We start from the raw sequence: 24,369 nt of genomic DNA, 5'->3' as shown, positions 1-24,369 counted from the left end.
ACTGAGAGTGCCTCAGTTTCTTCATCTGTGAAATGGGGTTAATAACAAAACCCACGTCATGAGGCTATTAAAAGGATGAAGCAAGCTAATATATATAAAGTATTCAGAACACTTCCAGTCATCAAGAAAGCTCTATGCGAAGGATGCGTTATTTTTATTTTTGCAGCCCCGAAATAGAGTGTGAATTGACTAATCTCTGTGATTGTTTCCAACAGGCTTCCCCAGAGAGTAGATGCTGGGGTGTTAGTGGAAATTTATCTGGACTCCCCGCTTTTCTCCCCACAGCTTGTCTAAGTGTGACCCCAGACCACCCACACTGGAATTAGCCAGGGCAAATTGTTTAAATGCCGATCTGGGCCCCCACCTCCAGAACCAGCATCTCGGGGGTAGGGTACAGGAATCTGCATTTTAAACACTCCCCTTTCCCCCCACCCCCCCACCAGGCTGACTGTTTACAAATGCTCTTTAGGAAACACTGATTTGGTTGAACCTCCCCAGGGGACCAGTGAGGAACTGAAAGTCAAGGAACCAGGTGACATGGGTTAGGTGACACATTGCTCGTAGGGCAGACCCCCAGTTCTCCTGAGAGATGCCTGACCGTCCCACACTGACACTTTGTTTCTGGAACATTCCGGGTGACTTCCATCTCATGGCGTCCTTCTACCCACCACTCGAGGCTTGCCTGGCATGACCGCTCCTCCCTTCCTTCCGTTTCAGATGTTCCTGGTCTGCCGAGACAGCAGCTTGAAGCGCCTGGTGCTCTGTGTCCACTTTCCTTCCCTGAATGAGAGCTGGCCCCAGGTACTCGAATACACCATTAAAGAAGAAAAGTCGAGTAAGTGCCCCGTCCCCCCATCCTGGCCTCTGACCACACGGCAGCAGCACACGCTGCACCCTCTGACCACAGACACTCCAGTCAGAACCAGAGGTGTTTAAAAATAGGAGGGGGGATAAAATCTTGCAGTCTGCGGAAGATATTTGACCAACTTTACTTTAGAACTCACTTTATCGCTCAAAAGTCAGTTTTAGTTTCCGCTCACCCACGTCAGGGCTTGTTAGCTTTGCTTCCTCATGGGCCCCCACAAAGTTTCCTCTTGTTAACGAAGCACAACAGGGAGGCTGGAGAAGAGAGAAGAAAAGGAGGGAATTCTCCGTGCACCTGGGGTCCTAGTGTGAGCTCAGCACACACTCAAACCTTGACCTTGGTTCATTTTACCTCTCTGAGCCTCAGTTTCCCCGTCTGTCAGATGAACATGAGTCCCTGTCCTACCTCTGTCTCGGGGCCGCTGTAAGGGCCAAGTAGGCAAGTTCTTTGAAAGACAAAAACTACGTGTGTGCACAGGGCGGCCAGGAGCAGGTGTGGGGCCCATGGTCGAGGGTGGGTTTGCAGCGGTGAACATGTTGTTGGGTTTGAGGCCCTGCTGGGCTGCTGCACTCCTCTCTGTGCACTCGCCAGGCATTCAGGTCCAAAAAGCCTGTTAGAACACACTGGAATTTTCCAAGCATCTGCTTAGATCCTGTTGTAAATGGATCCCAGGTGGTTGCGAGAATCTTTTTACCCTTGGAAGCAGCAGAGTGACAACAGTTAAAGAAGCACTTGTTCCTCAAGACACATTTGTGGCAGGCACTAGAAAGCCGCCAGGATGACTACGACAGACTCCCTGGCCTCGAGGGTCTCCCACTCTAGTGGGAGGGTGGGGACGTGGTGGCAGGGGAGAGACAAAGTCATCAACACTTGCTGTGCAGGGTGACACGTGTTGCTGCAAAGGGATCCCTTGCTGAGGGGCACGGGATGCAGATCACCGTTGGGTGGGGGGTGGCTCAGAGAGGTGTCAGAGAGGATGGATCATTTAAGCTGGGTCCTCAAGGGTGAATTGATTTGTTTGATTAAAGGCTAATTTTCTAGCCTCAGAAGTGGATGAGAAAGTGAAACCGGAAATAAGGGGCCTCTCCACAGAGACTCATGCAGAGTGGGTAAAACACCATTCATTCATTCATTTATTCCATTTATTACCACATGCCTCCTCTGTGCTGGGTGCTGCTGTACTATTGAGGATACAGCAGGGAACAAAACACATCCCCTGCCTCTAGGTGCTCACATTCAGGTGAAGAGAGACAATGAACAGGGAAAATTATAGGATGGAGAGTAATGCACAGAGAACACGGAAGCCGGGAATACTGGCTAGCTGCTGTAACAACAAAAAAGTGTAATGGCTTACACCCAGAAGAAGCTTCTTTCCCACTCACGTGGGAGTTTCCTGGTTAGTGGGAAAGGCTCATTCGGGGTGATGGATGCCGACAGAGGCCCTGGCACCTTCCGCAGGCAGCCTCTGGGTTCCTATGGCCGATTCCAACCCAGCGGGCTGGAAGGGGGAAACAGCATGGAGGAGGGCTGGGGGCAGCTCTCACTGCCGGGCCCCCATGTGGGCGTGCCACTGGCCTTCACCTTCCATTGGCTAGAACTTGGTCACATGACCACAATGGGTGTGTCACTGATGTTCACCTTCCATTGGCTAGAACTTGGTCACATGACCACATCTAACTCAACTGCAAAGGAGACTAGGAAAGGTGGTTCCATCGTGTGCCCAGGAAGAAGCTTAGGCCCTAGATTTGGGTGAACTCCGAGGAGTCTGCTCACAGGGTAAGGGGGATGGGGAACATGGGGTCTGGGGGGAGGCTGTTAATTTATACAGCAAACTCTAATGACCTCCCCATCCTGCAGGGTCCGGTAGGGAGGGACGCGTAGGGACATGGAACCAAAGAGGGAAGAAAGTGTTCTGGTTTCCCAGACCAAATAATAGTACCCCTGGATGACTGCAGTGGGCTGGAGTTGTTTGGGGTGCTGACTGCTCTCCAGGAACCAGGGTCCTTGCTCCTGTGGGGCTGCTGGGCCCCGAGTGTGGCCCCCTGAAGGAGAACCGACCATCATCCTATCTGCTCATGGACGTGTGGGACCAGCCGGGGGTAGTCCTGCTTTCAGCCTGGTAGACCAGGCTTTCAGGGGCTTGGTTGCCCAGATACAAGTTCCCTACAAATCTTTAGAAATGCATGAGACAACTGTACCCTTGAATTTCAAAACCAGCCTTGGAAACAGTAGCTGGAAGAGGGGTGGAGTGATGTGTCGAGCAGGTTGCACTCACATGTGCTCCGGGAATCTGACGGCAGGGTGGTGGGAAATGAGAATTGCGCAGGACCAACAGAAGGTCTGGAATCCAGTTTCCTTCCTTCAGATGGATGCCTTTGCCCCTATGGTAACCTCTTCTAGGTCTTTCTGAACCAGTCACACCCCTGGCTGCCCCAGCCTATTGGAACTTGATCAGGAAGCATTCACTAGGCCTACCCTGTGGATCCAGGACGCCACACCTGCTTTCATGTCTCATTTCCAGTAGGAGCCCAAGGGGTAAACCGGTGACTCGGGGATGGAGGCAGCCTCTTGCCCTGGATTCGCATTCTCCTCCCAGGGCCATGTGACAGAATCTCATTTTCCACTTTTAAACATTTAGTGCTCGGCTCCGCCAAAATAGACAAAACCAAATGCTCTCTGCGTAACGTAACTCTTCCAATTTTTATTCTTGCCCAGTCCCCATTAATACCCAGACATCATCAGTACATTTATGTTTTGTTGGCTCTTTTCTTATATTATTCTACTGCTCCCCAAACCCTAGACCCCTGAGGTTTGCCACTAGGCAGACCCGGACAGCAGCAGGTAACTTTTCTTTGTTGTGTTGATTCGCAGCCCCTACCTTCTTGTCCTCTCTTCCCATTTGGTACTTTCTTCCTTAGACAGTAAACAAGCACAGTCTGTGTTTGCATCCCAGCTCTGCCTTTTACTACTCCTCTGACCTTGGACAAGTTACTTAAACTTGCTGGGCCTCAGTTTCCCTATCTGTAACATGGGGATAATAATGGCACCTCCCTCATGGGGTGCTAGGAGGAGTTGCCATGTCTTAAAATGCTTAGGACGGTACCTGGAGCAGAGTAACGTTGTATATACGTGTTTGTGGTTGTTGTTATTATTATTACTATATTATAACTAACCCTCCTACAGGATAAATTCAGAAGGAGGAGTGGAATGAGCCTAGACTCAGGATTCCAAGGCTGTGGATATATTCCAGCCGAGCCCGTGGGGGGCTGCCTCATAGCCCCTCGTGGGAGGAGGGAGCCCGCCAGCCTCCCCGAGGACGGAGAGCCCCTGGGTCCTCGCCTGGCTGTGGTGGCTGCAGCAGGGGTGGCCGAAGAAGGAAGTGGGTAAGGGAAAGGCCCAGGGCCTGGGACTGGGGCCTTCTGTTGGGCTTCCCCTCAGTTTGAGGCGAGGGAAGGAGACCAGGGGCTGCCCCGGAAAAGGATGATACTTTCTCTCCATGTCTACTGTTTGCTTTGAACAAGAAAGACTCATTTGAACCACTTCTGTGCTGCTGTGGGCTTGGAGTTTCCTCTCGTTTCTCGTTAGGAGTTTCTTTGCAAAGCACTAATCAGTTGACTTGGGCTAGTTTTGCTGCTGCAGTGAACAACGCTGAACTTCGTGGCTTGCCACAACAAAGGCGTATTTCTCACTCGTGTTTCGGGCCAGCTGAGGCTCTTTTCAGAAACTCCTTCCCTCTGGACCAGGCTAAAAGCGCAGCCCCCATCGTGGGGCAGAGGGGATTGGGAGGGATGCAGAATTCCATGATAGACCCCAAGGTTCCGCTCAGAGGTGGCAGGCGGTGCCTCCTCTCTCGCTGACCCAAGCAGGTTATTACACAGCCAGGCCCGCCCCAGGGGATGGCGTTTTAGTTTCCTCGTTGCTAAAGCAAATACCATGCAATGGTTGGCTTAAACAAAGGGAACTCGTTGGCTCATGGTTTTGAGGCCAAGAGAAGGCCAAATCAAAGCCTCATCAAGGAGATGCTTTCTTCCTGCAGACTGGCGCTCCTTGGCCCGTGGCTCCTCTCTCACATGGCGATGCAATGGTGGCCTCTCCTGGGCTCCCTTTTCTCCACCAGGTTCCGTTTACTTTCAGCTGCTGGCTGCTTCCCTGTGGCTTTCTCTCTGTGTGTCTGAATTTCTTTCCACTTATAAAGGATTCTAGTAAGAGGATTAAGACCCATCCAGGGCCACACCTTAACCTTAGCCTCGCCAAAAGGTCCTGCTTACAATGGATTCACACCCACAAGAAAGGGTTAGTTTTTTGTTTGTTTGTTTGTTTCAATAATTTTATTTTGAAATAAGTTCAATCTTACAGGAACAGTTGTAAAAATAGTACAAACCCCATACATAGAACTCCATCATACCCCAACCCCCCTCCCCCGATACCCCAATCCATCACCTTTAAGATCCTGTCACAACACTGTCTCTTTCTTTCCTTCCCTCTCTCCCTCCCGCCCTCCCTCCCTAACATCCATCATCTATTGCTCTGTCCTCTGAACATATGGGAGCTAGCTGCACATATCTTTGAACAAACAATATAATTCACATATACCTTTCCCATGAACAAGAATATTATTTTATGCAATCTCATTAAATGCAGCTAAGAAGTTCAAGAAATTCAACATTGATGTAAAGCTTACATTCTATATTTCCTTTTTTTTTTTTTTTTTTTCCTTGTGTCCCATCTATGTCCCTAAGAAAGGGTTAGTTTTAAGAACACGTTTCTTCGGGGTCCATCGCTCCAAGCCACCACCGATGGTTGATCTCATCCCCCTGCAAGGGAGGGGCAGCAACTCTTTTGAACAAGCACCACCAGGTACTACATCCTAGTCTTCCTATCTGCTGCGTGAAGGTGACAAGATGGTTTTGTGGTGTCTGGGTCACCCATTGGCCTTACTGGGGACCCTCGGAGGCCAGATTTGGAGGGGAGGGGAAGAGAGCCAGCAGAGGAGACATTGAGGTGGGGCTGCAGGGGACGAAAGAGCAGGTCATGGGGTGGGTGGAGGCCAGGCCAGTTTCTGGGGCTGCAGCCCTGTCCCTAAGTGGCTAGGATTAATCACCCACCCAGGGGGGCACTGGCTACCTTTTTCTTTTTTTTTTTTTTTTTTTTTTCATTTTTATTGAGATTGTTCAGATACCATACAATTATCCAAAGATCCAAAGTGTACAATCACTTGCCCCTGGGTACCCTCATACAGCTGTGCATCCATCACACTTAATTTTTGTTCAATTTTTAGAAACTTTTCATTACTCCAGACAAGAAATAAAGTGAAAGATGAAAAAAGAAAAAAAGAAAAGGAAACTCTAAACCTCCCCTATCCCTAACCAACCCCCTCAATTGTTGACTCCTAGTATTGATTTAGTAAGTTTATTACTGTTTATGAAAAAATGTTGAAATACTACTTACTGTAGTATATAGTTTGTAATAGGTATATAGTTCTTCCCTATATGCCCCTCTATTATTAACTTCTAATTGTATTGTCATACATTTGTTCTGGTTCATGAAGTGATTTCTAGTATTTGTACAGTTGATCGTGGACATTGCCCACCATAGGATTCAGTTTTATACATTTCCATCTTTTGACCTCCAGCTTTCCTTCTGGTGACATACATGACTCTGAGCTTCCCCTTTCCACCTCATTCACACACCATTCGGCGCTGTTAGTTATTCTCACACCTTGCTACCAACACCCCTGTTCATTTCCAAACATTTAAGTTCATCCTAGTTGAACATTCTGCTCATACTAAGCAACCACCCCCCATTCTTAAGCCTCATCCTATATCTTGGTACCTTATATTTCATGTCTATGAGTTTACATATTGTAATTAGTTCCTATCAGTGAGACCCTGCAATAATTGTCCTAATGTGTCTGGCTTATTTCACTCAGTATATTGCCCTCGAGGTTTTGTCATCAAGCCATTTTTTTTAATATGGTTTTGTTCACTCACCATACATTCCATCCCAAGTAAATAATCGATGGTTTTCTGCATGGTCATACATTTATGTGTTCACCACCTTCACCACTCTCTATATAAGAGCATCTACATTTCTTCCACAAGGCAGGAGGGAGAGTCAAAGAAGGTAGAGAGGCAAAAGAAAGAGGAAAAAAAAATGACAGCTAGGAAGCAGCAAAAGGAAAAATAACCTTAAATCAAAGTAGAATAAAGAATCAGACAATACTACCAATGTCAAGTCTCTAACATGCCTCCCCTATCCCCCCCCTTATCTGCATTCACCTTGGTATATCACCTTTGTTACATTAAAGGAAGCATCATATAATGATTCTATTAGTTACAGTCTCTAGTTTATGCTGATTGCATCCCTCCCCCAATGCCTCCCCATTTTTAACACCTTGCAAGGTTGACATTTGCTTGTTCTCCCTCGTAAAAGAACATATTTGTACATTTTATCACAATTGTTGAATACTCTAGATTTCACCAAGTTACACAGTCCCAGTTGTTACCTTTCCTCCTTTCTTGTGGTGTCTCACATGCTCCCCACCTTCCTCTCTCAACTGTATTCATAGTTACCTTTGTTCAGTGTACTTACATTGTTGTGCTACCATCTCCCAAAATTATGTTCCAAACCACACACTCCTGTCTTCTGTCACCCTGTAGTGCTCCCTTTAGTATTTCCTGTAGGGCAGGTGTCTTGTTCACAAAGTCTCTCATTGTCTGTTTGTCAGAAAATATTTTGAGCTCTCCCTCATATTTGAAGGACAGCTTTGCTGGATACAGGATTCTTGGTTGGTGGTTTTTCTCTTTCAGTATCTTAAATATATCACACCACTTCCTTCTTGCCTCCATGGTTTCTGCTGAGAGATCCGCACATAGTCTTATTAAGCTTCCTTTGTATGTAATGGATTGCTTTTCTCTTGCTGCTTTCAGGATTCTCTCTTTGTCTTTGACATTTGATAATCTGATTATTAAGTGTCTTGGCATAGGCCTATTCATATCTCTTCTGTTTGGAGTACGCTGTGCTTCTTGGATCTGTAATTTTATGTCTTTCATAAGAGATGGGAAATTTTCATTAATTATTTCCTCTATTATTGTTTCTGCCCCCTTTCCCTTCTCTTCTCCTTCTGGGACACCAATGGTACGTACATTATTGTACTTTGTTTCATCCTTGAGTTCCCAGAGACATTGCTCATATTTTTTCATTCTTTTCTCCATCTGCTCCTTTGCGTGTAGGCTTTCAGGTGTTTTGTTCTCCAGTTCCTGAGTGTTTTCTTCTGCCTCTTGAGATCTGCTGTTGTATGTTTCCATTGTGTCTTTCATCTCTTGTGTTGTGCCTTTCATTTCCATAGATTCTACTAGTAGGTTTTTTGAACTTTTGATTTCTGCCGTATACATGTCCAGTGCTTCCTTTACAGCCTCTATCTCTTTTGCAATATCTTCTCTAAACTTTTTGAATTGATTTAGCATTAGTTGTTTAAATTCCTGTATCTCAGTTGAAGTGTACGTTTGTTCCTTTGACTGGGCCATAACTTTGTTTTTCTTAGTGTAGGTTATAATTTTCTGTTGTCTAGGCATGGTGTTTTAGTTTGCTAATGCTGCAGAATGCAAAACACCAGAGATGGATTGGCTTTTATAAAAAGGGGGTTTATTTGGCTATACAGTTACAGTCTTAAGGCCATAAAGTGTCCAAGGTAACACATCAGTAATCAGGTACCTTCACTGGAGGATGGCAAATGGCGTCCGGAAAACCTCTGTTAGATGGGAAGGCACGTGGCTGGCGTCTGCTCCAAAGTTCTGGTTTCAAAATGGCTTTCTCCCAGGACGTTCCTCTCTAGCAAGCTTGCTCCTCTTCAAAACGTCACTCACAGCTGCACTCCTTTCAGTCTCTTTGAGTCAGCATGCTTTATATGGCTCCACTGATCAAGGCCCACCCCGAATGGGCGGGGCCACACCTCTGTGGAAATATCCCATCAGTTATCATCTACAGTTGGGTGGGGCGTATCTCCGAATCCAAACATTCCAACTTAATCCCCACTATTATGTCTGCCCCACAAGATTGCATCAAAGAATATGGCTTTTTCTGGGGGGCATAATACATTCAAACCGGCACACATGGTTTCCTTGGTTATCCAAATCAGGTTTTCCCAGACCAGAACAGGCTCAGGTCCCAGAGGGGAGAAATATTCAGTATCTGGTTTCCCTGAGGGTGTGTCTTAGAAAATTGCTCCACCCTTTGATGCCTCGGGTCACTGTGCTTTTCTGCCCAGCAGGTGACGCCTGTTAGCCTGTAATTCTTGACTGGTGTGAGGAGGTATGGCCCTGTTCCCCCAGGCTCTGGGGTCTGGTTCTGAATGGAAAGGGCCCCACCCCTTTCCTCCTAGAGAAGACAGACCCCTCAGGTGGAGGTCATTAGCATTTCAATGGTCTCGCTCTCTGCTTGTGGTGTCTCCACCCTTCCCAGAGTCACAGCCCTGGAAACTGAATATGACTGGGGTTTTCTCCACTGAGCCAAAAAAGAAACAGATAGTCCCCTTCAGACCCAGTCCAAGGTGACCCTCCGGCTCTCCCAGGTCAGTCGTCACCCAAAGCCTCTGTCTGTTTTTTGGGGATGCGTACCTGTAGTGAGCAGTTCACACTCACTACTTAAAACCCCAGCTGGAGCTCAGCTGAGCTGTATTCGCTTGCTGGGAGAGAGCTTCTCTCTGGCACCACGAGGCTCCCCAGCTCGGGCTATGGGGGAGGGGGTCTCCCGACCTGGTTCCGCAGGTTTTACTTAAAGATTTTATGCTGTGTTCTCGGGCATTCCTCCCAATTCAGGTTGGTGTATGATGAATGGATGGTCTCGTTTGTCCCCCCGCAGTTATTCTGGACTATTTACTAGTTGTTTCTGGTTTTTTGTAGTTGTTCCAGGGGGACTACTTAGCTTCCACTCCTCTCTATGCCGCCATCTTGCCCGAGTCCTCTCGCTACCTTTTTCTTAACCTGCACCCTTGAAGAAGGTGGCAGTGCCACATTCTTTCCTGCTGGCTGCTAAATAAAAGGAAAATGGTTGGCCCTGTCCCTAAAAGAGGAACAGTTGAGGGACAGTGCATCTGGCCCACACAAGTAGCCAGCCTCCCAGACACAGGGTCTGAGCCGTGTTTCCCAGGCCAGCCCCTCTTTTCCCCCTGCCTCTTCCCTATTGCCTGGGCTGAACCCTGGGTTGAGAAAGGCTACTGGTCTGGCTCAGGTAGCATTTCTTCTTGCCCAATGGTAATTTTCTGCTCTCAGGTATTGTATTTTAGGTCAAGTAGTTGAAGTTGGAGAGGTAGATTTGTACCCAAGAACAGGAGCCCAACCAGGGGCAAATACGGTGATCCTTGTGCTGATCAGTCCAACTGATGGTTATCACCAGTGGTCTGGGGGCACCTTTTAAGCCAACTGGGGGAGAAATTCCAAATGAGTCCTCCAGGGCAGTAGAGAGCTGCATGTACGGGCAGGCCAGAGTGTCACCCAGAATGCCTTTGAATTCTACAAGGGAAATTTCCGTTGGTGTCCTTGCGTTCCATTGGTGTCCCTTTTACCAACTGACTCATTATCCTCGGATGAGATTTAACCTCTATTTGAATCAAAGGGTATTAAATTCTAAAGATGATAAGGAATGATTGTTATTAAAGTAGGGGTTGGTCTGGAGCAGGCAACCTCTTGGAACTTCTGCAGGGAGACAGTAGTGCATCATGGTGAATGATCTAGAGCTTTGGAAAGGTTAACAGCTCAAGGTTTTTATTCTCTCTATGTCTCTGTGTGACCTCAGACAAGTTACTTAACTTCTCTGTTCTTCTGTTTTCTCATCTGTAAAATGGGACTGTCTGCAGCACAAGAGTTGGAGGGATTGATGGGTAGATGCGTGCAAGAAGCCTGGAGCGGTGTCGTAACGCACTGACGTCATTATGCTGTCTTCTGGGCAAAAGGGGGAGAAAGCCATCAAGGTGCCATACGCTGCTCTTAAAGGGTTACTTGGCTGGCTGTGTGGATGGGCAGGAGTGGGAGAGACAAGCCAGGGTGCTTTTACAAGTGCTTTGTTGTTCTTGCAGCATCACTGAGGAGCCTTGGTTTGTCCTGGGTTGACCACTCATAGAGAGGACTTCTAAGGGGATGTTCCTAGGGGCCTCAGCTTTAGGTTTTGTTTCGTTTTGTTTTCCTGAAAGGGAATGCCCATTGTTCCCCCTGAGCATCTCTGAGCACAGAGTCAGGGAAGCACCTCTCAGATTTGCTCTGCTCTGGAAGTACCTATGGGGAAGTCATGGGCAGCGTCAGGGCCACTTAGAGCTTGTGGCAAAACCATGGGTGAGAGTGAAAGGGGTTCTAATCTGGCATCTCCAGTAACTTGCTGTGTGACCTTAAGCAAGTTGCTCAATGTCTCTGGGCCTCCTGGGAGAAGGGACCCCAACCTCACCTGTTGAGACGTGAATACAAAATGCCTTTGAAGGATAAAGCCCCACATGGAGAGAAGGTACTATTCTTAATTTGCCTGATCCCCCCTCCCTCACTGACCTGGATCATAGAGCCTCACCTCAGCCAAGGAAAGTAGATGTTGCTGTGTCTGGCAGCCCAGCTGGCCTCTGGCAAAGCCATGTTTTTGTGCCTATCCCACCAGCTTCTCCTTTCTGCCCAAACTATATAAGGAACCACTCGGAAGTGAGACCATCTGGAAAGTACCAAAGAAATGGACCAGTATCTTCCATGGCTCTTCGTGTCCATCTGCCTTTATCTGCTGAGGAGCACTGGGTACTTTGCCCTGCTTTTACCTGCAGTCCGAATCCTGTTAACATTTGTTGGACTTATTGCTGTCAAGGTCTTGGTTTTCACAGCGGAAACTTTTAGGGAACTTGTCCCAGTGGAATTTCCCCTGCTGGAATGTTCCTTTAATGTAGTCATTGTTGCCAGCCCAACGCTGTCCTGGGCACCTACAAAAACAGGGCCACCTGGGTGAGACCCAGTTCCCCAATAGCCAGGCCCTGCCTGTGACATCTTCTCTGTTTGGCCTTTGGCACCCAGTGTTGGGGGCTTGCTGGGTACCAGGCCCTGGGCATGGTGTTCATGGGCATCACCTCTTCTGTCTTCTCCACAACGCTGTGAAGCAAGTGATAGGATCCCCGTTCTGCAGACGAGGAAATCATACCCAAGGTGGACCTGGGATTGGACCCAGGTCTGTCACCTCCACACCCAAAGGTTTTCTGGCCAGGCTGTTTCTTGTCTTATCTCCCTGTTCCTCATCCAGGACTCTCCAAGTCAGGGGGGTAGGTAGAGACGCCAGAGAGGGAAGTAGGGCAGATAATAATCAAGACATTTATAGCTGTTGCATGGCTTGTGCCTTATTGTTTCCTCTTTTAGGCGGGGATCTAAAAAGCATAAAGAACTTTGGAGTTACCCGCAGAGTCTGAAGCCTTAGCTAAAGATTATATCCCTGTGCATTATGTTCATTGAAAAGATCAAGAGCTGGGCGGAAAGGGAGCAGACCAGGCGTCACCGCTTCCCTGAGGGCAGCCGTGGGAGGTGGGGTCCCTGGAGTCTGAGGAGTCCCAGGGTCCCAGGCCCGCTTCTGCCTCTCCATGACTGTGTGAGAGTGCACTTGTCTCGGGGCAGCAGTTTGCACAGTGTGCTGAGACGCTTGCACCAGCTCACAGGGGCTGATTCTGCTGGCTCTTCCCAATTCTGCCTTCACTGACATCTTGTTGTTGGCTTGAAGTCAGCTGTGGTAGGAGTATTTACATCAGGGAAATTGGCCAATGCTGTCAATCAGGGCTTTCTTCCCCCTGGAGAGCTGCTTATTAAACATTTACCGACACACCCCACTGCTCAGCGTCCTCATTGATAAAATGGTTATAGTAATGCCCACCTCATCAAGCTTTCAGGAGGTGGTATATATGTGAGCATTTTGCAAACTAAAGCATGATGTGTGTGTGTGTGTTTACAGATAATCTGTTATAATGTTTGTATGAAAAGCTGTATCTTAGTAGAAACAGGAAATATAAATCAGAATCAGGGAGCAATAGGACAAGTGTAGCACAGATTTCTGGAGAAATCAAATGGATAGCCTACAACTGCCAGCAGACAACAGAATGGCATTTGAGATCAAGAGATGTTTTCTAGTGGAAGCCTGAGGGGCTCTTCCTTACTGGCTCCGGGGTTCTGTAGCACTGGAGCCATTGCAAAGATGTCATTCAGTATTTCCAAGGGTTTCCTTTGAGAAATGCCAGTGTTGCAGGGGCAGTAGCAGAAAGAGCTGACAGACAGGTAGACCTGGATTTGAAGTCTGGTTTGTCACTTATTACCTGGTTGAATTTGGGCAAGCTCAGGTTTCCTCACCTGTAAAATAATGAATGGTACCTCCCTCACTGCGTTTTTGGAGACCCTTGGACTGGGTCAGGGCGAGGGGTCTTGGCATAGGTTGACTATATTGGATTTGTGTTACTTCTGCTATTTCCCTTAGGCTCCCTCAGGACTCCTTTTATGTTAATGCAATTTTATTGAGATATAGTCACACTTCTTACAATCCATCCGAAGTATACAATCAGTGGCTCACAGTATCATCACATTGTTTGTGCATTCATCACCATGATCAATTTTAGAACATTTTCATGAAAAAGTTCCAAAAAAAGAAAGAAAAATTAAAAAGAAAACCCAAAACATCCTATACCCCTTATACCTCCCTATTATTGACTCCTAGTGTTGGTGTGGTGCATTTGTTATTGTTGGTGAAAAAATATTAAGATATTACTGTGAACTATAGTCCATCATTTGCAACAGGTACATTTTTTCCATATACCCCTCTATTATTAACTCCTTGTAATAGTGTCGCGCATTTGTTTCAACAAACTCCATTCTCACATCGCTGTTTTAGGGCCTTAGTTGGATCCCTGTTTGGCAGAACGTGGCTCAGGGGTTGGTACAAGAAGCTCTGTCTGTGTTGCCCGACCTAGAATGTTCTCCATGTGCCTCTTTCTCTACTGACTTAAGACACCAAGTAGTTACTGAGAACTGGCTGTGTGCCCCAGGCCTTTGCTTGGTACAGTGTGAGAGACTAAGGAAGTAAAATAGTAACAGCAGTCATTTACGGAACCCTTTCTTTGAATTAAGTCATTGAATCTTGCTATCAGTCCTAATCTTATAAACGCTATTATGTGGCAGATAACAATGGTTGTAAATTCTTTGATGTTCCTCCCTTAACGGGGTAGGGTTTATTGCCTCTCCCCTTGAATCTGGGAAGCCTGCAGAGTGACACGGTGCCCATTCTGCATCTAGCTTCTGAGAGAGCTGGCAGCTTCTGCTTGGACTCGGGGGCTCTGAGTAGCCATGTGTGCTGTTTTGAATGTATTATGTCCCCCAAAACGCCATTATCTTTGATGCAATCTTGTGTGGGCAGAGGTATTAGTGTTGATTAGACTGTAACTCTTGATTGAGTGTTTCCATGGAGATGCGACCCACCCAACTGTAGGTGATAACTCTGATTGGATAATTTCCCTGGAGATGTGGCCCTGCCCATTCAGCATGGGCCTAGATTAGTTTACTAGAGCACTGTATAAGCTCAGACAGAAGGATCGAGCTTGATACAGCCAAGAGGGACACTCTGAAGAACACACAGAAGCTGAGAGAGGAGCTGCAGCTTACAGAGACATATTGGAGATGGCCTTTGAAAGCAGACTTTTGCTCTGGAGAAGCTAAGAGAGGACAAAATGCCCCAAGAGCAACATTTTGGAGAAAGCCGTTTTGAAATGTAACCTGGGAGCAAGCAGATGCCAGCCATGTGCCTTCCGAGCTAACAGAGGTTTTCTGGACACCAACAGCCATCCTTCAGTGAAGGTACCCCCTTACCTTGGGCACTTTATGGCCTTAAGACTGTAACTTTGTAACCAAATAAACCCCCCTTATAAAAGCCAATACATTTCTGGTGTTTTGCGAAAAGGCGGTATCAGCAAACTGGAACACCACGGAATGAGCCCAGTGACGCCAAGGCCACCATCCTGGAGAGAAGAGGCCCGGCTGAGTCCAGCTTTCCAGCTGTGCCTGCCAGGCAAGGCACCAGGCACGTGAGTAAGACATCCCGGACCCTCCGGCCCAGCCCAGCAGAGGACCCCCAGGTGACCTAGGTGACGCCATGAGGAACAGAGTCCTCATGCAGCTGAACCCTGCCCAAATTCCTGGCCCATGATATCGTGAGCTACGATAATATGGTTGTTTTAGGCCACTAAATTTTAGGAGTATTTGTTGTGCAACAGTAGATTACCGAACAATGATTGTTCCCATTTTACAGGTAAGGAAACTGAGGCACAGAGGCTAATTGACCTGCTCGAGGTCACACATTAGTAAGTGGTAGGGCCGGGGTTCAAACCCAAGCAGCCTGGCTCCAAAGCACGTGTTTTGTTTTTTTTTTTCAATGCAGTTTTATTAAGATATACTCAAGACACCGTATAACCCATCCAAAGTATACAATCAGTGGCTCACAGAATCCTCATATAGTTGTGCATTCATCACCACAATAAATTTTGGAGCATTTTCATTACTATAAAATAAAGAAAAAAATTTTTTTAATTAAAAAAAGGAAAAAGAACTCCCAAACCATCCCATATCCCTCATCCCTCCTATTATTTATATATATATTTTTGGTCATTATTTTATTACTCATCTGCCCACACACTTGTTTAATGGAACGGCATGTGATCTTAATACTAGGTGCCCTGCTCTCAAGTTGAAAACTGGGTTCTGCTCCCAGGGAAGCAGCTATCTATTTTAAGAGGCAAGAATCATGTCTACTAAATAATTATAGAATTACATAAGACCTTTGTTTATTCATTTACTCAATGTAAGGGCGCCAGGCCCTAAGGATTCAAAGAGGGTGTTAGGATTTTATTGCACCCAGGAGAAGGATCTCCCGACACTGGAGGGTGAGTGAGACGGTGGGGAACGTGGCCCTCCCTGAAACTTGAAAATTTGGGAAGAAACATTTCCTCCAACAATGCATTTTAAAAATGCAAATCCACGAACATCTAGTGCAGAACTGAAACGTGTGTGAGAAGCCGGTGTCCGGGTACTCAGCATTGGTGCATGGGAGGGATGCGTGATGCTTTTCTTTCCAACGCCTGTCGTGAGCACAGAACCTGTGGAGCAGGTGCACGGGGCTTCTGGGTTCGTGCAAGGCTGGGGCAGCTGGACGTTCGTGAGCAGGTGGTTCAGCTGCATCCCGTGGCTAGTGAAATGTCAGTTGCTCTGAGACAGGTCCCTCGTTCTTGTTTTCACAACCTGTTCCATGGCTCCCAGTGTCTCTGCTGATTGTGAGGATGGCAGCATGGTGGCTGGTGGGCCTGAAGGCGTGGCTGTGTTCCATTCCTCCAGGTCACCGCCAAGCACTGAGGTCGGACCCGCTCTGTGCTGGCACCCGCTGCCCCTCTGGGGCCCTGCCCGTTGTCCCGGGAGCACAGCCTAGCTCTCTTCTAGAGCATCCCTTAGCCTCAGCACTCTTGGTGTTTGGGGTCAGATCAGTCTTTGTATTGGGGTCTGCCCGTGCATTGCAGGATGTGTAGCAGCCTCCTGGCTCCACCCTGTAGATACCAGGAGCACCCCCCCTCCCAAGTGCAGCAACCAGAGACGGCTACAGACATTGCCCAATGTCCCCGGGGGACAAAATCACCCCCAGTTGAGACTCACGGCTCTAGGGCTACCCCGTCCTGTGGCTACTGAGCACTTGAAATGTGGCAAGTCTGAATAGAAATGGGCTGTAAGTCTAAAATACCCACCGGGTTTCAAAGACTTAGGGTGGAAAAAAAAGAATGTGAAATAATAGCTAATAATTTTTATATTGATGACATGTTGAAATGATAATATTTTGGATATATTGGCATAAATAAAATATTAAAATTACTTTTACCTGTTTCCATTTGCTATTTATAATGTGGTGGTGAGAAAGTGTAAAATGATGTGTGTGACTCGCATCCTGTTCCTAGTGGGCAGCGTTGCCCCATAGAAGCCACCGCCCAGCATGAGGGGCAAGGGCTGGGCAGCCAGTCAGGCTCAGGGCCAGGACCTGGCGTCGTTACTTCAGAGCTCTGTGGCCTTCAGCAAGCCACCCTCCCTCTGGGCCTCACAGCTCCCACAAGTCGTGGGCAGTTTCTTCTTGACTTTGGATAAAAGTTCCCAAACCCTGCGGAGAGAGGAAATTTGTAAGAGCCTGAACTTGAAGCCCGCTTTGTTTTCTGGTCATTCTTGGTAACGCCTCCTCCAGTGACACTAGTTGCTGTTCTTGCCATCGGGGCAGTGCCCTGTACCGCCTTGCCTGTTCCTGTCTGCTCCCAGAGAGAGCAGAGTGTTTTGTCATGTGGGGTGCAGTCAAGGACACCCCACCCCCACCCCTGCAGTGTGAGCAGGGAGCAAGGCCGATGGCTCTCCCAGACTTGCCAGTCCCTTGGCTGGCTGCCCCTGCACAGCAGCTCCTTCCCCGCCCCTCTACCTTTCCTTCTTCCAGAAAACTCCGTATGCTTACTCGTTATTTAGTCTTCTCTGACACTTGGCAATTTACAAATCTGTCCAATGTCTCCTCTTCTGTTTTGGCATCTGAACCTATAAATAGTTCCCAGACGAAGTCCTGTCTGCATTGTGACAGTTCGTGCTGTGTTCCTCTTCTCAGATGCTGCAGTCTCATCCACACACTTGCTAAATATGGAAGAGCACCGTCCAAGGAAAGGGATGTTTTATTCCAGCCTGAACAGTTTAGTGGGGAGTCGCTGCAGATGTAACTGCCAAAACGACGGCCTCGAAGTTCAGAGAAGACAGGGCTTTAAATGACAGCAGGCACCCATTAAGCCTACAGTGTGACCCGGGCAAGGTCTCAGTGCAGGGACGGTGAAAAGAAAGAAGGCCTGGGGAAAAAAAAAAACAATGAAAAAAATATGCAGAGCCCCCTTGGGGAGCTGGTGGAGAATGCAGGGATGTTGGGCTCCCCCACCTCGATGGTTGCTGATGTGCTCACAGACATGGGGTACTGGTGGTTTGACAGGACTTGCCCTTGGCAGGACTGTTGCTGCAAAGGAGAGGCTAGGCCTCCATATAATTGTGCCTAAGAGCCTCCTCCCAAATGCCTCTTTGTTGCTCAGATGTGGCCCTCTCTCTCTAGCTGAGCCAGCTTGGCAGGTGAAATCACTGCCCTCCCCCCCTAAGTGGGATCTGACACCCAGGGTGTAAAATACCCCTGGCAACATGGAATATGACGCCCAGGGAGGAATATGGACCTGGCATCATGGGATGGAGAACATTTTCTTGACCAAAAGGGGGATGTGAAAGGAAATGAAATAAGCTTCCGTGGCAGAGAGATTCCAAAAGGAGCCGAGAGGTCACTCTGATGGGCACTCTTACGCACAATATAGACGACCCTTTTTAGGTTCTAATGAATTGGTATAGCTAGCAGTAAATACCTGAAACTATCAAACTACAACCCAGAACCCATGAATCTTGAAGACGATTGTATAAAAATGTAGCTTATGAGGGGTGACAATGTGATTGGGAAAGCCATAAGGACCACACTCCACTTTGTCCAGTGTATGGATGGATGAGTAGAAAAATGGGGGCAAAAAAATAAGTAAATAAAAAAGAAAGAAGGCCTGGGCCCTGCTGCCCAGCAGCGCCATTCAGGGCTCGAGTCGGGCCTGTAAACCAGGGATGATGTGGTGTAATCGTTGCTCTAAATCGAGGTTTGTGCCCCATGCCAGGGTTTCTTGCAAAATGATGACTCTCCTCTGGACCTCAGTTTCCCATCTGTGCAGTGCAGGGAGGGGGGCTTCAACCAGAGCATCAGTTCTGGCTTTCGGTGGTTTCCTGTCTGTGGTGGAGACTCGGAGGCGTGCTTTTGGCCCCTGCTTGGACCCGGAACCAAGGCTGCCGGGTCCTCCCCCTCTCTCTGCCCTCTGCCTGCAGCCCAAGGCTCTTGGATGTGGCACAGCAGGTGGTGAGCCCTGCAGTGCCCCTGGGCCATGGTTGGTGAAGGAGTCTGGGGGTGCGAGAGCGTGACCTTACACTGAGAGGCTGCAGGGCCAGGCAGGGGCATTGGGGCATTGGGGCAGTTGACGCTGGGGAGCGTGGTCAATCCATAGTGAAGGGGCTTCAGGCCCCCCCCAGGGAATCAGACAGGGGCAAAAGTCCTCACCATATTCTCAGTAACAGCCGGGGAGAGAGAATGAACCTTTTCTAGCACATTCAGGAATCAGCATCCACTTCCAGCTCTCCCAGCCACCCCCCCTACACCCCCGGGGTCTCCCAGGCTTCTGTACCATCCTTGGTGGGGTGGCCGCTGTCCCTCATGCAGAACTTTCTGTGCTGCGCCACTCCCAGCCTTGGCACAGAGGGCCTGGAGGGGCTTGGATTACTTTCTCCTCTTACCTGGCAATTAGAGGGTTGAAGGTGTGGCCCCGGCTCGGGGTGTGCGGTTGGTGGAGCCAGGAGTTCACACCTGGTCAGCCCTGTTCAGGTCTGGACTTTGCCCCAGGCAGGAACAAGCGTTGTCTCCCTCGATGTTCCAACCCTTGGAAGGTTTGGTAGCATCCAAGAGCAGCTCTGGCTAGCGTGGGACTGCTTGCGCTTCTGCCTTCTGGTACCAGAGAGATCCAGGAAGCTCGAGGCTCGCAGCACCTTCCTCCGGGCAGGGAGAGGGCTATTCTCCCGCCTCACAGGTAAGGCAGCTGAGCTGCACCATCATCTTGAAGCAAGTGGGCCTAGAACCATGGGGTCCCAGGACTCCAGAGCAATTGCTGGGAACAGGGGCAGTGGTTTTCACCTATGTCAGAAAACTGGGCCTTCGGCTAGGCCTGGTGAGAGCAACAAACAGCCCTTTCTCCACCTCAACCACAAACCTTTCAAGTGGTGGTTTCCATGGTAACCATGGTATTGCAGAGCAATGGTAGGCCCTGGCCAAAAGGCTGCCGTAGCCTACAAAATGAGGAAGGGGCACGCTCCTTGACGGTGGCCCACAGGTGGAAGAATGGACGTGGCCCCTGCCTGGCCCATCACCTTTCCTCGCCCACCACCCAGCAGGTGCCTCCTTCCCGCTCCCCCACCATGCACCAATGCCAACAAGGCTCTTGTCACTTTGGCTTTTCATCCTCAAAGACCCATACATCTAGTCTTTCCTGCCAGGGACCAAACTTAGAAATGTAGTGTCCCCTTTAGGAAGGGGGATCAATCATCAGAATCATGTCTTCCAGCCCATTCTGGGAGGTGGGCGGTTTCAGAGGTTGACTCAGCAGTGTCATGGAAGGGCCTTGGGGAGGGGCCGCTTCCTGGGACCACCCACGGTTTCTCCCCAGCAGATGCAAAGGCCCCTGAAAAGTCAGCAACCCCACCCCTCCCGCAGAAGCGGTGTCCAGTCCTTCCTCAGTTCATCAGGACAACTGTCCCAGTTTGGGGCAGTTCTAAAGCATCCAATGCTCAGTCCACAAACACCTATTGAATCCTTGCTACTTGCAAGATTTTTATCTTAGATAAAATCAATTTAGCACCACCCCATCCCGACCCGACCACATTTTCTGATTTTCAATCATCAAAAGAGAGTGTGCTGATTGCTTTGAATCTCCAGTCCCCAGGAAGGAGTCCATATAGGTTCTATGGCCCAGTAACACTGGAAATTCCCTGGAACCCTTCTAACTCTGTGGCTTCCTCTCAACTTCCATGACCATTTACCCTTTATTTCAACAGACTGAGCACAATACATATTGATGAATGAATACATAATGATAATGTCTTGGCTAAAGAGTAACTTTGACCAAGCCCTTCAAATGAGGGTCATAACTGGAAAATTTATTAACAAAAACTCTACTGTCTACCAAAATGTGTTAGAATTAAGATCTCTTGGGTTAACAAGGCTACCTGCCAATACTAAAGAATGCATTTGTATTTCCCAAGTAAATGTGTGCCTCACAAATCTAAAGATTCCTTGGCAAGGTGGATCCTCATTCAACATTTTCACTAATGACCTTTTCATCATCAAAGCCCAAGGTCAGGCTTAGGCTAACAAATGTTCATTCTCTGTTTGCTAGCAGAGACAAATCAGACCCTAGTGAAGGTGTATATCAATAGCTGCTTAGCTTGAAGATGATGTAGTATATATTTTCATTGTTGCATTTGCTCTGGTTCGTCACTTGGACTTTATGGTGATTAAAATTGGGCATGTCTGGAGTTTACGTTTGCACCATCAGCAAAGAAAACGTCTGCTAAGTGAATTCATAGTGTCATAAGATTGCAAAGGAGACTTTGGCCTAGGTGTGAATAATAACTGGTTAAAGGCCACTCACACGGTAATTATAAACATTATGTTCTAGTTTGCTAATGCTTACAGAATGCAAAACACCAGAAATTGATTGGCTTTTATAAAGGGGGGGTTATTTGGTTACACAGTTACAGTCTTAAGGCCATAAAGTGTCCAAGGTAACACATCAACAATCAGGTACCTTCACTGGAGGATGGCCAATGGTGTCCGGAAAACCTCTGTTAGCTGGGAAAGCACGTGGCTGGCATCTGCTCCAGAGTTCTGGTTTCAAAATGGCTTTCTCCCAGGATGTTCCTCTCTAGGCTTCAGCTTCTCTCCAAAATGTCACTCTCAGTTGCTCTTGGGTCGTTTGTCCTCTCTTAGCTTCTCTGGAGCAACAGTCTGCTTTCAAAGGTCATCTCTAAAATGTCTCTGTAAGCTGCAGCTCCTCTCTCAGCTCCTGTGCATTCTTCAAAGTGTCCCTCTTGGCTGTAGCAAGCTCACTGCTTCTGTCTGAGCTTATATAGTGCTCCAGTAAACTAATCAAGGCCCACACTGAGTGGGTGTGGCCACACCTCCATGGAAATTATCCAATGAAAGATCTCACCCACAGTTTAGTGATCACATCTCCATGGAAATATCCAATCAAGAGTCTCCAACCCAATCAACACCAATATGTTTCCTACCCACATAAGACTGCATTAAAGATAATGGCATTTTGGGGGACATAATACGTCCAAACAAGCACACAATAGATACTACAAATACAAATAAACGTTGACTCTTAATTAAAGCAGGTTTGACAATGCTTCTATTGAATTATTTATATAATATCAGTTAAGTGCCTACAAGTTTTCAGGCAAGCTTGAACAGCATTCATGTATTCATTCTTTAAAAAAAAATTTGAAATATCCTGTTAGGTTAAAAAGACTAATTACAGACTGGGGAGAAATATTTGCAAATCACATTTCTTACAAATGACTGGTATCTAGAATATATAAAGATCTCTCAAAACTTAACATTAAAGACAATCCAGTTTAAAAATGGGCAAAGCATCTGAATGGACATTTCTCCAAAGATGAAATGCAAATGGCCAATAAGGACATGAAACAATGCTCAACATCATTAGTCATTAGGGAAATGCATATCAAAACCACAAGGAGATTCTGCTTCATACTAGGATAAACATAAAAAAAAAGGCAGACAATAACAAACATTGGTGAGGTTGTGGAGAAATTGGAACCCACATACATGGCTGGTAGGAATGTAAAATGGTGCAGCCACTTTGGAAAACAGTCTGGCAGTTTCTCAAAATGCTAAAGCTAGAATTACCATATGACCAAGAATTCTACCCCTAGATATATACTCAAGAGAAATGAAAACATATGTCTGCCCAAAAACTTGTATATCAGTGTCCATAGCAGCTCTTTATTCATAATAACCAAAAGGTGGAAGTAACCCAAATGTCCACCAACTGATGAATGGATAAACAAAATATGGTATATGCAGGCAATAGAATATTATTCAGCTAAAATAAGGAATGAAATAATAATACATATACTACAACATGCATGAACCTTGAAAACATTACACCAAGTGAAAGAAGCCAATCACATAATGTATGATTCCACTGATAGGAAATGCCCAGAATAGGCAAAATCAGAGACAGAAAATTGGTTGGGGGTTGCCAGGAGCTAGGAGAATTGGGAGGAAATGGAGCATGGCTGTTAATGAGTATGGGGTTTTTTTTTTTGAGGTGATGAAAACATTCTAAAAATGATTGCGGTGATGGTTGTACAATTCTGTGAAGATCCTAAAACCATTGAATGATATGCTTTAAATGGGTGAATTGTATGGTTTGCAAATTGTGTCTGAATAAACTCTTTTAAAAATATCAAGATTAAAAAAAACAATCCAATTAGAAAATAGGCAAAAGACATAAACAGACATTTCGCCAAAGGCAATATGAAATGGCAAATAAGCACATGAAAAAAATTTTATATCATTAGCCATTAGAGAAATGCCAATTAAAACCACTACGAGATATCACTACATACCTATCAAAATGGCTAAAATAAAAAATAGTGGCAACATCAAACGCTGGTGAGGATACGGAGAAAACAATCACTGTACTTTACTGGTGGGGATGTGCAATGACATTGCAACTCTGGAAAGCAATTTGGTAATTCCCTTTAAAACTGAAAATAGACTTAGCCTATGATGGAGCAATTACACTCGTTAGAGACTTGTATCCAGATGTTCATAGTGGCTTTATTCATCATAACCAAAAACTGGAAACTACTCAAATATCCTTCCATGGATGAATGGTTCAACAAACTGTTGTCTGTCCATATCATAGTATACTAGTCAGCAATAGAAAAGAATGAAGTAGTGATGCACTCAATAGCTTAGATTAACCTCAAGGAAATATGCTGAGTGGAAAAACCTATCTCAAGAGGACTTAGCCTGCAAGATTCCATTTAGATAGCATTCATCAGATAGCATAATGATAGAGATGGAGAACAGGTTAGTGGTTGCCAAGGGTTAGCGATGGGGGAAGGGGTGGTGTGACTAAAAAGGGGTAGCGCATGGGAACCTTTGGTGATGGAACAGTTAAGCATCTTGACTGTGGTGGTGGTTACACAAAGCTACACATGTGATAAAATTGTATAAGGCTGTGCAAACACACACACACTCAAATGAATGCATGTTAAACTGATGGAATCTGAGTAAACTCTTAAAATTACACCAATGTCAGTTTCCTGGTTGTGATATTGTCCTATAATTATGCAAGATGCTACCACTGGGGGGCACTGGGTGAAGGGTATCTGGGACCTCCCTGAAGTCTATGCAACTTCATGTGACTTTATAAATGTTTCAAAATAAAAAGGTTTTAAAGAAAATACATAAATATTTGCAAACCAGTGGTGTGCCCGGAACCAGAGAGATGTACCCTCTGCCCTTAGTTCTTCATTTGTAGTATTGAGTGATAAAATGGAATTTCTTTTAAAAACAAAAAGTGCTCTAATGGCTTCCAGTTCTTCATTGACTTTGAGATTGTACATGCCTGAAGCCAGACCAGTGCGTCTCGACCCCATGCCCAGCTCGCCCTTGCTGGCGAGCGATAAGGTGAGAGGTTTCTGCGCTGAGGCAGAGTCTCTTCGGCCTCCCCTTGTCATCGCCTCGGATCTGAGCCAGGTTCAGCTGGCTAGTGCCCGTCCTGTCGCTTCACCCTCTGA

The 24,369-nt window shown here is 46.9% G+C and overlaps 1 protein-coding gene across 3 annotated transcripts in view; it reads left to right on the top strand.

Moving 5' to 3' along the window:
- The window catches only part of RIN3 (Ras and Rab interactor 3), a 128,159-nt gene that overhangs the window by 49,980 nt on the left and 53,810 nt on the right, over positions 1-24,369 (top strand). For all 3 annotated transcript variants that reach the window (XM_037832027.1, XM_037832026.1, XM_037832028.1), the window contains exon 3: positions 718-835. In XM_037832027.1, the coding sequence (XP_037687955.1) occupies positions 718-835 (118 nt within the window). The remainder of the gene's footprint in view (positions 1-717; positions 836-24,369) is intronic.

This window comes from Choloepus didactylus, chromosome 4 (genome assembly GCF_015220235.1).
Source record: "Choloepus didactylus isolate mChoDid1 chromosome 4, mChoDid1.pri, whole genome shotgun sequence".
NCBI lineage: Eukaryota > Metazoa > Chordata > Mammalia > Pilosa > Megalonychidae > Choloepus > Choloepus didactylus.
Note: the sequence above shows the minus strand (reverse complement) of the source record. Positions and strands in the feature narration are given on the sequence as shown.